The 12512-nt window shown below is 38.2% G+C and overlaps 2 protein-coding genes across 5 annotated transcripts; one reads left to right on the forward strand and one right to left on the reverse strand.

Annotated features, from left to right (window-relative positions):
- Window positions 1–406: 406 nt before the first annotated feature.
- Window positions 407–7555, forward strand: LOC107839919 (the record flags this gene model as incomplete). Its single annotated transcript, XM_016683584.2, is given in 11 exon segments — window positions 407–847; window positions 1668–1792; window positions 2736–3180; window positions 3286–3401; window positions 3538–4321; window positions 4456–4908; window positions 5027–5215; window positions 5313–5534; window positions 6058–6379; window positions 6499–6679; window positions 6791–7555. Coding segments are annotated over 11 exon segments (3522 nt in total). The 3' UTR covers window positions 7275–7555.
- Window positions 7556–8724: 1169 nt separating this feature from the next.
- Window positions 8725–12317, reverse strand: LOC107839920 (E3 ubiquitin-protein ligase RNF170). Of its 4 annotated transcripts, none has more exons than XM_047394868.1 (6): window positions 11569–12316; window positions 10462–10658; window positions 9867–9965; window positions 9674–9725; window positions 9081–9245; window positions 8725–9043 (listed from the first exon to the last, which is right to left on the reverse strand). In XM_047394868.1, exons 1-5 carry the CDS (start codon window positions 11987–11989, stop codon window positions 9106–9108), a joined length of 909 nt encoding a protein of 302 aa, XP_047250824.1. In that variant the 5' UTR covers window positions 11990–12316; the 3' UTR covers window positions 8725–9043; window positions 9081–9105. The 4 variants fall into 4 exon arrangements, with proteins under 4 accessions (XP_047250824.1, XP_047250823.1, XP_047250822.1 ...); XM_047394867.1 differs by having other exon boundaries at window positions 8725–9040; window positions 9078–9245; XM_047394866.1 differs by having other exon boundaries at window positions 8725–9245; window positions 11569–12317.
- Window positions 12318–12512: the final 195 nt, after the last annotated feature.

Below are 12512 nucleotides of genomic sequence, written 5' to 3' on the forward strand. Positions count from 1 at the left end.
AGTAATTATTTTTAAAAATTTAATTCACACTATTCGTAATACTTCACATAATTATACAATGATTAAAATAGTATTGAAAATAAACAATAAATTAGGGAACAGAAAATAGAAACATAAGCGCTGACGTGAGCAGAACGTTAAAAAAGGAACAAACGAGGGCTAAAACTGTAAAAGAACACCTTGAAGTGGGAGTACCGTTGTGGGACAAAATAATGACGTGGCAGTCTTTCTGGATAAGAAATCCACTCATATTCCAACACGCCTTCCCTTTATTTTACACGCACTTGTACATTTAACACACCAAAGCAATTCCAAATCTACTTTTTTTTTTTTATAAATAAAAAAAGCAAACACCGAAAAGGCTCCCAAATACATTATTATACAAAATTGAAAAAAAAAAAAAAAACTCTCTCTCTATATCTCTCTCTCTTCGTTTCGCTTCACAAATCATCGCGACTTTTCTCGATATTCAAATTTTAATTTCTTTTTCCAGACTTTATAAATATTCATAGATTCTCTATAATTTGAGCCTTTTAGGTGTTGCAGATTGTAATTATAATTAAAGTTTACATACATCAAAAGCTCAAGTTTTGTGAAGTGATTTGATCGTTTGATTTTTGAATATTTTTAAAAGCTATTTTTTGAGATGGAAGTGGAATCGCCGGAAAGAGGAAAAATAGGTGGAATAGCGATGGAAATTCCGGCGAGTGATGACGGAGCAACGACGTTGTCGCCGCCGAGGATTCCACAAAGGCTTCTTCAAAAGCTGTCGGAGCCTAAGACTTCTTCGCCGTCTACTGCTGAAGAAATTGAGGCAAAGCTTCGTGGCGCCGATCTTCGTCGGCAGGTCGATTAACTTTTTCCGATAAGCTGTAAACACTCGATTATATAATTTTGTAGGAATTACTTGGAATTAATATTGCTTACTTTTGCTTCTACTTCTATGTCTTTAGTTAACTGTTATAATAATTTATTTTTTTTTTTTTTTCCATTTTAAACTTGTCGTTTTTTCTAAAATATTAGTGAAGTGCATGATTAGCTTTCAGATATTCTTATAATTTGTATGATTAGTTTTGTTCAAAGTTCTATTTTTGAGTAATTACATACTTTTTTCCCTAATTTTTTTTTTTTTTTTTTATGTATTGAAAGCTTTGTTTTTGTTGTAAATTTCTCTGGTTTGTACGGTTGTTTGTTGTGTTAGGTAGAGGTGTGGACATACTTTCCTTTATTTTATTGCTTTTGTTAGGTGATGAGGAAAAAAGCCATTTTTCTGGATTTTCTGGTTTGTTGTTGTTAGTCATCCATTCTTTTAAACTGTACTCAATTTCGCAATCAAGATCAAGTAAAGATTCAATCTTGAATTTGTTGTGGTGTTTAAAGTTATGTTCGGATATTTTCTTTAGAATATTGATCATAGTTTCACTGTTACCTTGATGTTTTACTAGTAATATGTTTTTACCGTTCCAATTTTTGGGTATGGTAACCTAAGTTGCGAGGACTCCTCACTTGCAGTGCTGCAGCCGTGTTGATTGTTCCAAAAATACACTAGTTTTGAAGAGTCTGACACACACTAGTTGACTATTTAGAAGAGTCCGAGCAACATAGATTTTAACAACTTTCTTTAGTTAATCACATGCTATTAAAACTTGCAATTTGATATCAAGCAGAAATTCTATGAGTATCTGTCAAGCAAAGCCAGACCGAAGCCCAGAAGCCCCTCACAGTCTCCAACTCATGGAGAAGATCTTGGACAACGTCTTGAGGCTAAACTTCAGGCTGCCGAGGAGAAAAGGCAACTATTTCTTTTATATTAGTTTTGACCCTGAATATGAACTTTTCATAATATTTGCTCCGAGTAAACTTACTGCTGAAATCCTACTGCTCATTTTTGTGCATGCATGTTTTTTATTTTTTAAAAACTACACCTTGTTTCAGATGGGGTCTTTTGACACTGCTCAGGGGTTTTCATTGAAAAATATAAAAGTGTATTTGCCATGTGATTCGTCATAATTATGCAGACCACTCTAAATTATTACTTTTGCTGTCTTTTAGCTTTCTATATAGGCCTTTTTCTGTTCGTCATTATAGCAATTTGTGGGGCTCTGACATTATGTTCTCTTTGTATGCCAGTGTTCAAAGTATCATTTGGTAGGACTTTCTTTTATTGTTTGTACGTCATTTATGATCCCTCCTTTTTAACGGGGTTAGGAATTTTTTTGTTAAATCACTGGATTTTCACTACTTGAGCTTTTTCTTTTCTGTTGATGTGAAAGATATCTGTTTGAGCTTGTTTATATCTCCATGTTTACATAATAGCTTCTTCTCTTCTTCTTTTAAAGGCAGCTATTTGAGTTAAAGAATCTTGTTTCTGGGTTCAAATGCTTGTACTAGTGCATTTAACTGATATGGCCTAATTTGGAGATTCTTTCAGAGGGAAACACAAACTGATCCCATACTCAAGTAATCATTCCTAAAGAAAAGTGAAAAAGAGATGGAAAAAAAGCAAAAGCAGGAGAAAAATATTACTTTGATTTGTTGTATGCATAATCTCTATTGTTTGCCTGATTTTTATAGTTATTAACTGGTTGACTTCGTGCAACTTTATGACTCTCTGCGCTGCTAAATATGAATCTTTCACAATACAATGAGTAAATGACACTGTTCATCGCATGCTTCTGTGTGGTTATGCTAGCCATTCCATTAATTTCGACTTCTAACTTGCTCTATATTCGCAGGATGAGCCTTCTAGCAAAGGCTAAGATGCGTCTGGCAAAATTAGATGAGTTGAGGCAGGCAGCTAAAACTGGAGCAGAAATGCGCTTCAGACAGGAACGAGCTGAACTGGGTACAAAGGTGGAGTTGCGTGTTCAGCAGGCTGAGGTAAACAGAATGCTTCTCCTAAAAGCTACTCGCCAAAGGAGGGCCACACTGAGGGAGAGGACTTCTCAATCATTACTACGTCGAATGGCTCGTGAGAGCAAGTATAAAGAGCGAGTGCGTGCCGCAATTTGTCAAAAGCGTGCAGCTGCTGAGAAGAAGAGGATGGGGTTACTAGAAGCCGAAAAGAGGAGGGCAAGTGCTAGAGTCATGCAAGTGCGGAGTGCTGCGAAGTTCGTTTCTCATCAGGAAGAGGTCAAAAGAAGGGAAATGAAAATTAAAATAGAAGACAAGCTACAAAGGGTAACAGCATATGCACTTGATTCAAGTTAGATAAATTTTAATGATTATGTCTCTGTATAATGTGTTGACACTATTTCTGTCACTTCGGAACTTGTCAATGAACAGGCAAAGAGACAAAGAGAAGAATACTTGATGCAGAGAGGAAGATCACATAACTCCTTTGGTGACAGTTATGAAAAGATACATGACCAGGCTGACCTGCTTTCAAGGAAATTGGCAAGGTAAAGGAAGTAGCAAACCCTCTTTGTTACACAAATTATCTCAACATAAGTGAGTTCATTTTCCTAGATGCATGAAATTACTGTCGGCAAATAAGATGTACAGAGGTGGTGACATCATGTAAGTATCCTTTTGCAGGTGTTGGAAGCAGTTCCTTGCACGTGAAAAGACGACCTTCCATATTGCAAAAGCTTATAGTATGCTGAGTATAAATGAGAATACAGCTAAGATAATGCCATTTGAGCAGCTGGCAATGAAGATTGAATCGCCTAATACACTTCAGAGAGCGAAAAGTTTACTCGACCGGCTTGAACTTCGCTTCAAATTGTTGCGTGATATTGACAGCTCCACAAGTACCTTTGGTTGGGGTGACATCGATCATCTTCTCAAGCGAGTAGCTTCACCCAAAAAGAAAGCGACACCGAGGAGATCTCTCCGCAGTGGTAGTGCAAGAAAAACAGTATCCAAGCTACCAGCAGCCGAAACTCCAGTTAAGTTGTCGAGGTATCCAGTTCGAATTGTGCTGTGTGCATATATGGTTCTAGGTCACCCTGATGCAGTGTTCAGTGGTAAAGGGGACCGTGAGATTGCCCTGGCCAAATCTGCTGAAAAATTTGTCAGAGTGTTTGAACTGCTGGTTAGGATAATGTTGAATGGCTCCATCCAGACTTCCGATGGGGATTCTGATTGCGGGTTGGCCAAGCGCAGGACTTTCAAATCTCAACTCACGGAGTTTGATTCAGCATGGTGCTCTTACTTGAATAGCTTTGTGGTGTGGAAGGTTAGAGATGCCCAGTCTTTAGAGGAGGATTTGGTTAGAGCTGCTTGCCAGCTTGAACTCTCTATGATTCAAAAATGCCGAATGACTCCTGGAGGAGATGGTGGTGCTCTTACTCATGATCTGAAGGCTATACAGAAACAGGTTTCATACCCTAGATTTTTTTTTTTTTTTGCATGAAGTTGTTTTTCCTTCAATATCTGTAGATTCTTCGTATTAGCTTCTTGGTCCAGCGAACATTGCTTCTGTTAATGAGACTTATCATTCCTGTCATGTAGGTGACAGAAGATCAGAGACTTCTCAGAGAAAAGGTGCTTAATATTAGTGGAGATGCTGGTATTGAACGGATGGATAATGCAATTTCCGACACACGAAACAAATATTTTGAAGCTAAAGAAAATGGAAGTCCTGTGGGTTCTCCAATTATGCATTCAGTATCTCCTAGCTCAGCTGCTCTTGCAAGTAACTCTTCTTCTCTTGGGGGTTCAAATAAAGGGGAGAATTTGATTGAGGTAAGTGATCAGAAGCCAAACCGTGTGGTTCGCTCCTTATTTAGGGATGAACTACATCCAAACGTCAGTTCTTCTGCCAATAACACCATGCAGTCATCCCGCATCGGTGAGGGATTGGAAGTGGAGAATGAATTAATTGTGAACGAGTCTCTTCATGGTCAGCATCTTGAATTTGCTGAGTCTACAGAAGTTGCTGATAATCACGATAATAGTATAAAGGTTGGTGCATTCTTACACCTTGATTTACTAAACCAAAGCACATTTGGTTAGGCACCTGAAAACTGGAAGGGGCAGTAGAATTTTTTTATTGATTGCTTTGCTCTGATGATCTTTACAGGACAAAATTAGGGAAACAATGGAGAAGGCTTTCTGGGATAGTGTCATGGAATCCATGAAAAATGATGGACCGAGATACAGCCGAGTTGTTGATCTAATGAGAGAAGCAAGAGATGAACTTTGTAGCTTGGCTCCTCAGAGCTGGAGACAAGAGATTAGTGAAGCTATAGATATAGATATTCTCTCTCAGGTACCTCCATGATCATTAAGGTCATATGCCTGATTCTTTTTACCTTATGATATGAGCAAGTTCTTTATCTGCCTAATAATTTGCGTTCCTTTTTTAGTTGTTGATCTCAGCCAAACTCGACATGGATTATCTTCAAAAGATCATGGATTCTACGCTGGTCACTTTGCAGAAACTCTCCTCTCCAGCTAAGGAGGATGAGCTAAAAGCAAATAGTCAAAAGTTATTTAGAGAATTAGCTGATATATGTCGGGATGGGTCAGGGGATTCATTTATTCTGGCACTAGTCCGGGGTTTGCGTTTTGTACTGGAAGAGATACAGGTAAAAATCTTTCTGATCATCTTTCACTACACATCCCAACTTTAGACTTCAGCTTACCAACTTTGTGTATAGTTCTGCTAGATGAGTATGTTGTTTCAAAGTAATGATAGATGATCAGGGATTGATAGTGGTAATAATGTAAATATATACTTTTTATTTTCTTGGGATTTGTCTCTCCTCTCCCGTTCTCTTTCTATATGCTGCAGAACATGGAGAGCTTAATTAATCTGTAAGATGATAAAATTATGCATAATTGTCTTGAGTGCGTGTATATTCTGTTCTGATACAGGGTGTACACTGTCAAAAGTGTGGTGTTTGAATTCATCTCTAAGGGTTCTGCAGGGGCATGTCTACTCAATGATTCTCCTGTCATAATCGTTGTACCGCTTTGCTTAACAAACAAGTCTTTTTGGACGAGAATTCATAAGCTACGTCTTTGAGAATGTTTTGTGCTTCCAATTCTGCTCTGTATTTTTCATAATCCAGCATAAGGTGTTTGACTTGCCTCTTTTATTGTGTGCAGCTGTTAAAACAAGAAATAAGCAAGGCAAGGATTAGAATGTTGGAGCCGATTCTCAAGGGACCTGCAGCTTTTGATTATTTAAGGAAAGCTTTCACCAAGCGTTACGGTCTTCCTTCCGTCGCTATGACTGCCTTACCCTTAACATGGCAGTGGCTTTTATCTGTTAAAGATTCCATGAACCAGGAATTGAATGAACACAAGGAGGCTCTATCGGGCCTGACAAGTGGACAGGATCGTTTCCTTCCTTCTTCCGCCCTTAGAACTGGAGGAAGCTTTTCAGTTAAAATGAATAAAAACCATTCTTCACCTTCGACCACTACAGGTTGGTTATCTCAGAGCCGGCCCCATGCTTTATCCCTCTAAATTCCAAATGGAATTAGATTAATTTAGAGCATTCAGCTGCTTGTATCTTTACCTGACTAGTGAGACTCTTCTTTTCAGAAGGTGTAGATGAATGCACGGGGGAGAAAGTTGATTTATTGGTGAGGCTGGGCTTATTAAAGTTGGTAAATGCTGTATCTGGCTTGACGCAGGAAGGGTTGCCTGAAACTATGCAGCTGAACTTCTTCAGACTAAGGGCTATTCAGGCAAAAATCCAAAAGATCGTCGTAATAGCAACCAGGTAACTCTTACTCCCTCTCAACGCCTCCTCGAACTCAAAAAGAGAGGACTTATTTTGATATGTTTCCTGCCGTTAGATGATCAACTTATTTACGGGATTATGATTCTGCAGCATTCTAGTCCAAAGACAGGTTCTTCAGAGTATGCAAATGGTATCAAGTGCAGCAGATATGGATAAAATTGTTCAGGGGAGTGCCAAATCACTTTCTGAGATCCTAGACTCCAACAAAGATGCTGGTATTGAAGAGATCATAGAGACACTTGGCAAACCTTTAGAGCATGGCCACGATAGTACTGATGTGATGAAGCTTCAGCAGATCAAGGAGATCATGGCAAGGATGTTATCCAAGAGCCTGCAAGCTGGGGATGCTATTTTTGTACACGTATCCCGCGCTATATATTTGGCTGGAAGGGGAGTTGTACTTGGGGGAACCGGAAGAAATGGAAAAGAATTGTCTGAAATGGCTCTGCGGCAGGTGGGAGCAATTGTTCTGATTGACGAGATTGTGGAAGCTGCCTCTGTATTGGTTATGGCAGCACGCGTGACGGTGAATGTTCATGGTCCTTGGTATGCACAGTTAGTAGCTAAAACGTGAAGGTAGTTATATTCTTTTGTATATATCAGGGCATGTAGTCACTATTCCTATTATCTAGCTGTGTATCTTATAGCCTCCCTAGGTTGAAGGCTATTGTTATTGTAGTAATGTGACTGGAAACCTAGTGAACGTAGTAATGTGAAGGCTATTGTTATTGTGTAGTAATGTGACTGGAAACCTAGTGAACGTAGAAACTGCTGGAATAAGGGCCAAACTTAGACGCTTGCTTGTATATACATTTTTAAGTTTGAGCAATGATTTGGATGTACGTTCTATGAAAAGCCTTTACTGTGCTGCACTAACTAAGACGGGCGTAAAACAGAACTCTCAAGCCTATACTCCAGAAACAGAGTGTTATTAAATTGGTGTATTTTTTTCTTCCATTACATTGGGTGGCCTCTTGTGTTTTTTCACAGGTGCGCTCACAAGATGGCATTTGGGATGGTCCTTTCATTCTTGCTTATATTGTGGTGCCTACTTTCAACTAACATAGAAAGATCAAATGTTGTGATCTTGAGGTGTTCGTCAGTTTGACTTGGATACGGTTAGAGGAAAGAACTTTGAGAAGGCCCAATATAATATACATTTGTCTCATACACAAGATATTTACTTTCCAGAGGGGCTATTGTTGGAGATACTGGTTGCAAATTTTGGTTTAAATTTACATTTACTGCATTTAATGTAAGTTGAGGACACATAAGAGCTCTAACCATACGTTGTCAAAGTGATAATGGCTGCTATTGGAAGTCAATTAAATATACGGGGCTTCTTGAAGCAGCATGCTGCTCTTTGATACTCGCCTGTGACGATACCCATTGCTTGATTATTTGAATTTTGCCCAGCGGAACTATTTTTTGTAGTGTCCAGCTGATACGTTGGCTACAACTTGTATCACAAATTTTAGATATTTTCTTTTCCTTCCTCTTGGGGTCTTCTCTTTCCGTTGCACATGATTAGTTCACCTCGTGTTCCCTCTGGTGTATCATATTTTACATTTTCTCCTCCATTTTATTTCCTTCGGGATTTTGTCAAACGCTATTTCAGAAGGCATATAATATGAAAATTAGGGGTCGTTTCGCAGAGTATAAGATAATTAGCTATGTCTGCGTTAGTTATGCTTGTATTTTTTTAACGCAGTGTTTGATTTGATATATTAAAAATAACATGAATTACATAATTACTTAAAAAAGAAAATTACAGAAATACCTTCCATAAATATGTTCAAAAGGATACACACTACCAAACGACCCCTTAGTTTATCTACAGAAATTGCTCCCACGTTCAGTTGCTGTAACGCCTCACTAGAAGTAGTGAAGCACCCAAGGAAGCAAAGTAAACCCTGATGATACTTAGATCGAGACTCTACTAGATTCCCTTCACAATGATCCTATGAGGTTGCACTACTACAACCCAAACAGATAGCAGGAGTAACAAAAAGAAAAATGGAAGCTAGAAAATACAAAATCCTTTGAATCCATGGATGCAACGGCGGGAGCCTGTAGAACAGGTTTTGTTCGAGTAAGGTCGCAAACTCATTATTACAACACCACTCCGATAGATTTGAGTATAGACCACTCAGGCTTTCACGCAAAGATCCAAGAATATGCGACGGAATGGAGAAGAGACACAACACTAAATGAGTATATACACTATACATTCTATCTGTACAGACTGGTAGGTAAAGGTAAGAAAGGTGGATAACACGCAGGACCATCTCTTTTTTGCCAAAGCACACAACCACAAAAGCCTGAGGAAATTTTTTTAGAAATCCAATATCTTCAAGCTCCACAATGAGTTGACAACAATTATCTGCTTCACCAGCAGCCAACTGTCAATGAGCAGCAAAATCAGCCTCAGCCATTTCCCTAACATGGCGGAAACGCCTTCGTCGAAGATACAGCCCAACAAAATATAACACAGAGGATAGTGCAATGGCAGAGTAATCAAACACATCAATCACATTTTGACGGCCTGCAGTGACATGGCAATAAATAAAAGGTCAATGCAAAGAGTAAATGCATCTAGAGTTCCTCACCAATAAAAACACCCAATAGCACCCAGCTTGCAGTCAAGGTGGAGAAAGAAGAGCTGTCAGCGGTTAAATAAAGGAGACAAGTCTAATAGCGAAGAGTAAAGACGCTCCAAAAACTGGATATTCTCAGCTTTTATTTACCTTCCGGTAGCACCTCTCCCAGTAATGCAACAGAGAGTAAAGACGTTCCAAAAACTGAGATATTCTCAGCTTTTATTTACCTTCCGGTAGCACCTCTCCCAGTAATGCAACAGAGAGATTCATAGTTATATATTTGAACTAAAAGATCCACGATTACATCAAATTGCTCAAGTCCATTATACTTAAAAATCTACGCCCATCAAGTTCAACTAGCAGATGTGAGTACCTATTCTGAGAAAATCAAAGGGGCTGAGTGTGTAAAGGAGTCCCAGGAACATCTGCAAGAAATTATCTGCTTCAGCGGATAAATTCGAGAAATGAGGTCCTATAGACTATAGAGCTATAAAACCACATACTACAGATAACTGATAAAAGTAGCAACATAGCCATTATTGCATTTAGCTGTTAGACGAACTTACAGCAAAAATTCGCAATTTGTTCAAATGAGCACCAGGCCTGTCAGGATTCATCATTTCATTAAACACTCTCTTCATGTAAAAGGGCAGTCCAAGCACCTTCTGCAAAAAATAGAAAGAGAAGGGTCAAAAATAAAGAAAATGTGGTGCTCTGCTATCACTTAATGGTAAACCAGTAATCATGTCTGCAGAAAGTGCAGGACTAGAAGCCACTGAGAATATCACTATCTTATTATACTCAAGGGTTACCCGTAAGTAGTCAGCAGAAATCAGATCAATTCAATTGATAAGACAAACATTGTCTGATTTCCTATTGCATAATCTCATGCTGAATTCGTGGAAATCACATATTAAAAACCTTTTCTCTACAAGGAATTAGTGACCTCTTCTCTCCAAGCACATGATCTTGAACTTGAAACTAATGGATTAAACAAGAACATATTCTACTTTGAGCTTGAAAGAACCAAAGGATAATGCACAACAGATCCCAAAAACATAGAGAGATAATGCCCATAAGATGTTATAGTCTGTGCTTTAAGATATAAGGACAATCCCATCTATGTAACCTAACATATAGAACCATACGAGTCAAACATACCAGCATAAGGCCATAAGTGCCACCTACAAAAAGGCGATTATACTTTCGAACTTTTTTCAAGACCTCAATTACTTCAGCATCCTGCTGACTATACAATGATGCCTCAGGTTTCAAATCAGTAAGCTTCTTCGAACACATGGGGCAGCTACAAGGCTGAAGTGCGGCACCATAGTTCCAGTACTGCAAAATGCAACCTCCTACACACAGAGAAACCAAATTGAAAAGAATATGTTGTCAGAAAAAAGTACCAATGAAAATCTTGATCGAAACAACTTCAAGACAAGCATCTGTAATGTAGACTGGACAAGATGCGGCTTTTCATATCATCAAAAAATACAAAGATAAGAATGCAATTATTTTTTCTCTACCAACATTCAGACAATTAACCGAAGCATATAAGAGTACAGGAGAGACTTGAAACCTCACTTTCCAATAGGATATGAAACCAGGATTCATGAAACTATGAGATAACACATCTCAACAACGCCAAAGGAGATTCAAATATTGTTCTAATCAATAAGATGCGATAGGAAGGATAATTTCCTACTACACTTGCATCACATTATCATTACCTTCTCCTACGTAAAAATTCGGCATTGGCAAAAGAAGGGATTCCCAAATAACTAGTGGTTGTTATATATAGATATATAGTGTGATTTTATCCCTAACATATTTCAGATTCCGACCAAATCATTGAAATGGGTAAGAGTGATTGGGTAAAATGATTCGACATGAGCTGCACATCGTTAAAGCCTCCTAATGAACCTTAAAGATTACGGGATTAAGCTGGCTTTCCAACTATATCTATATTTCTTTTCATATAATATAAGGTAATCCAACTATATATAATTTCATCTGATGCTTTCACATTCTCCACTGTCAATTTCTAGCGCGAGTTGCTAAGTCTAAATGTACTGCAAAAAGACCACTAGTAGTAAAGAAATTCAAGAAAAGAGCAACGAACATCCATCTGCTCCATATATGCCCAATTCATTCCCAAAATAACTGCACATAATCAATTTCTAGGCAAACAAAGCTATTATAGCAAAATCAACACAGTAAACCTGGAAACAAGCCAAAAAATTCAAGACAAGCTAAATGTATTACCGCAGTACCAGTGACCGCAGGGACCTCGACAAGGAACAACAAAATTTCCAAAGCAAATAGGACAAATATCGTCAGTAGGAGGCTTCTCCGTTCTCAAAAACGCATTCTCCGTCTCAACAACCACTAGGCTCTTCGAAGATGCCTCATCTAACTCCCTACGCTCTTCCTCATCTTCGGCTACCTGTTCCCGATTACCTTCCTGCTCTTCCTCCTCCGACACCTTATCTTCCTCATCCTCATCCTCCAGCGACTCGTATTCCATTTCTTCCTCCTCGTCGGAATTTATCACGGCGGAGGAGGAGGAGGCACCGGCGGCGGGAGCTAAGTCGGAAAGCATAGCCGAAGAAGCTGTGTGATTAGGGTTAGGGTTTTGATGAAGATGACGACGACGATGACGTAGACGATTGAGGAAGAACTTCATTACAGCAGAGAAATATATATAGTATATACAATGGAAAATGGAAATGAAACCTTTTCTGTTTTACAAGGTTTGCATTTATCTGGGCGAAAATGTTGATGGCGTGCCTGAAAGTTTTATCTTTAATCCCACTCTTTCCACAAATTTTTCTTAAATTTATTTTTAAATTATAAAATTTATGGCAAAACTCATATAGACTCTCCAGCTATTTAGAATTCAAAGATTTGACTATGACCAGCAAAATATTTTTACAGTAATGCCCGCTAGTGCTCCTCCAAAAGTTCATCAAAATCTTACTCACCAGTCGCTCTATTCAAATTCTACTTCGTGAGAACAACTAAATACGTTATTATACTCCCTCCATTTTATATTAATTCACTCTCTTTCTAAAAATATTTATTTCAAAAAAATTTTATTATACTATCCCTATCATTAAATAACTAAACAAAATACATATACTCAAATTTATATTTTAAAAGTATAATTAATAAGACTAATTTGATAAAATAAACTCTTATTAAATATT

This window comes from Capsicum annuum, chromosome 8, assembly GCF_002878395.1.
Source record: "Capsicum annuum cultivar UCD-10X-F1 chromosome 8, UCD10Xv1.1, whole genome shotgun sequence".
In the NCBI taxonomy this organism is placed as follows: domain Eukaryota; kingdom Viridiplantae; phylum Streptophyta; class Magnoliopsida; order Solanales; family Solanaceae; genus Capsicum; species Capsicum annuum.

Coding starts and splice junctions, on each gene's coding strand:
- LOC107839920 (XM_047394866.1), bottom strand. CDS start 11,989: ATGAAGTTCTTCCTCAATCGTCTACGTCATCGTCGTCGTCATCTTCAT. Junction 9,966..10,461: donor GCACTTATGGCCTTATGCTG/GTATGTTTGACT, acceptor TATTTTTTGCAG/AAGGTGCTTGGACTGCCCTT. Junction 9,726..9,866: donor ACAAATTGCGAATTTTTGCT/GTAAGTTCGTCT, acceptor AATTTCTTGCAG/ATGTTCCTGGGACTCCTTTA.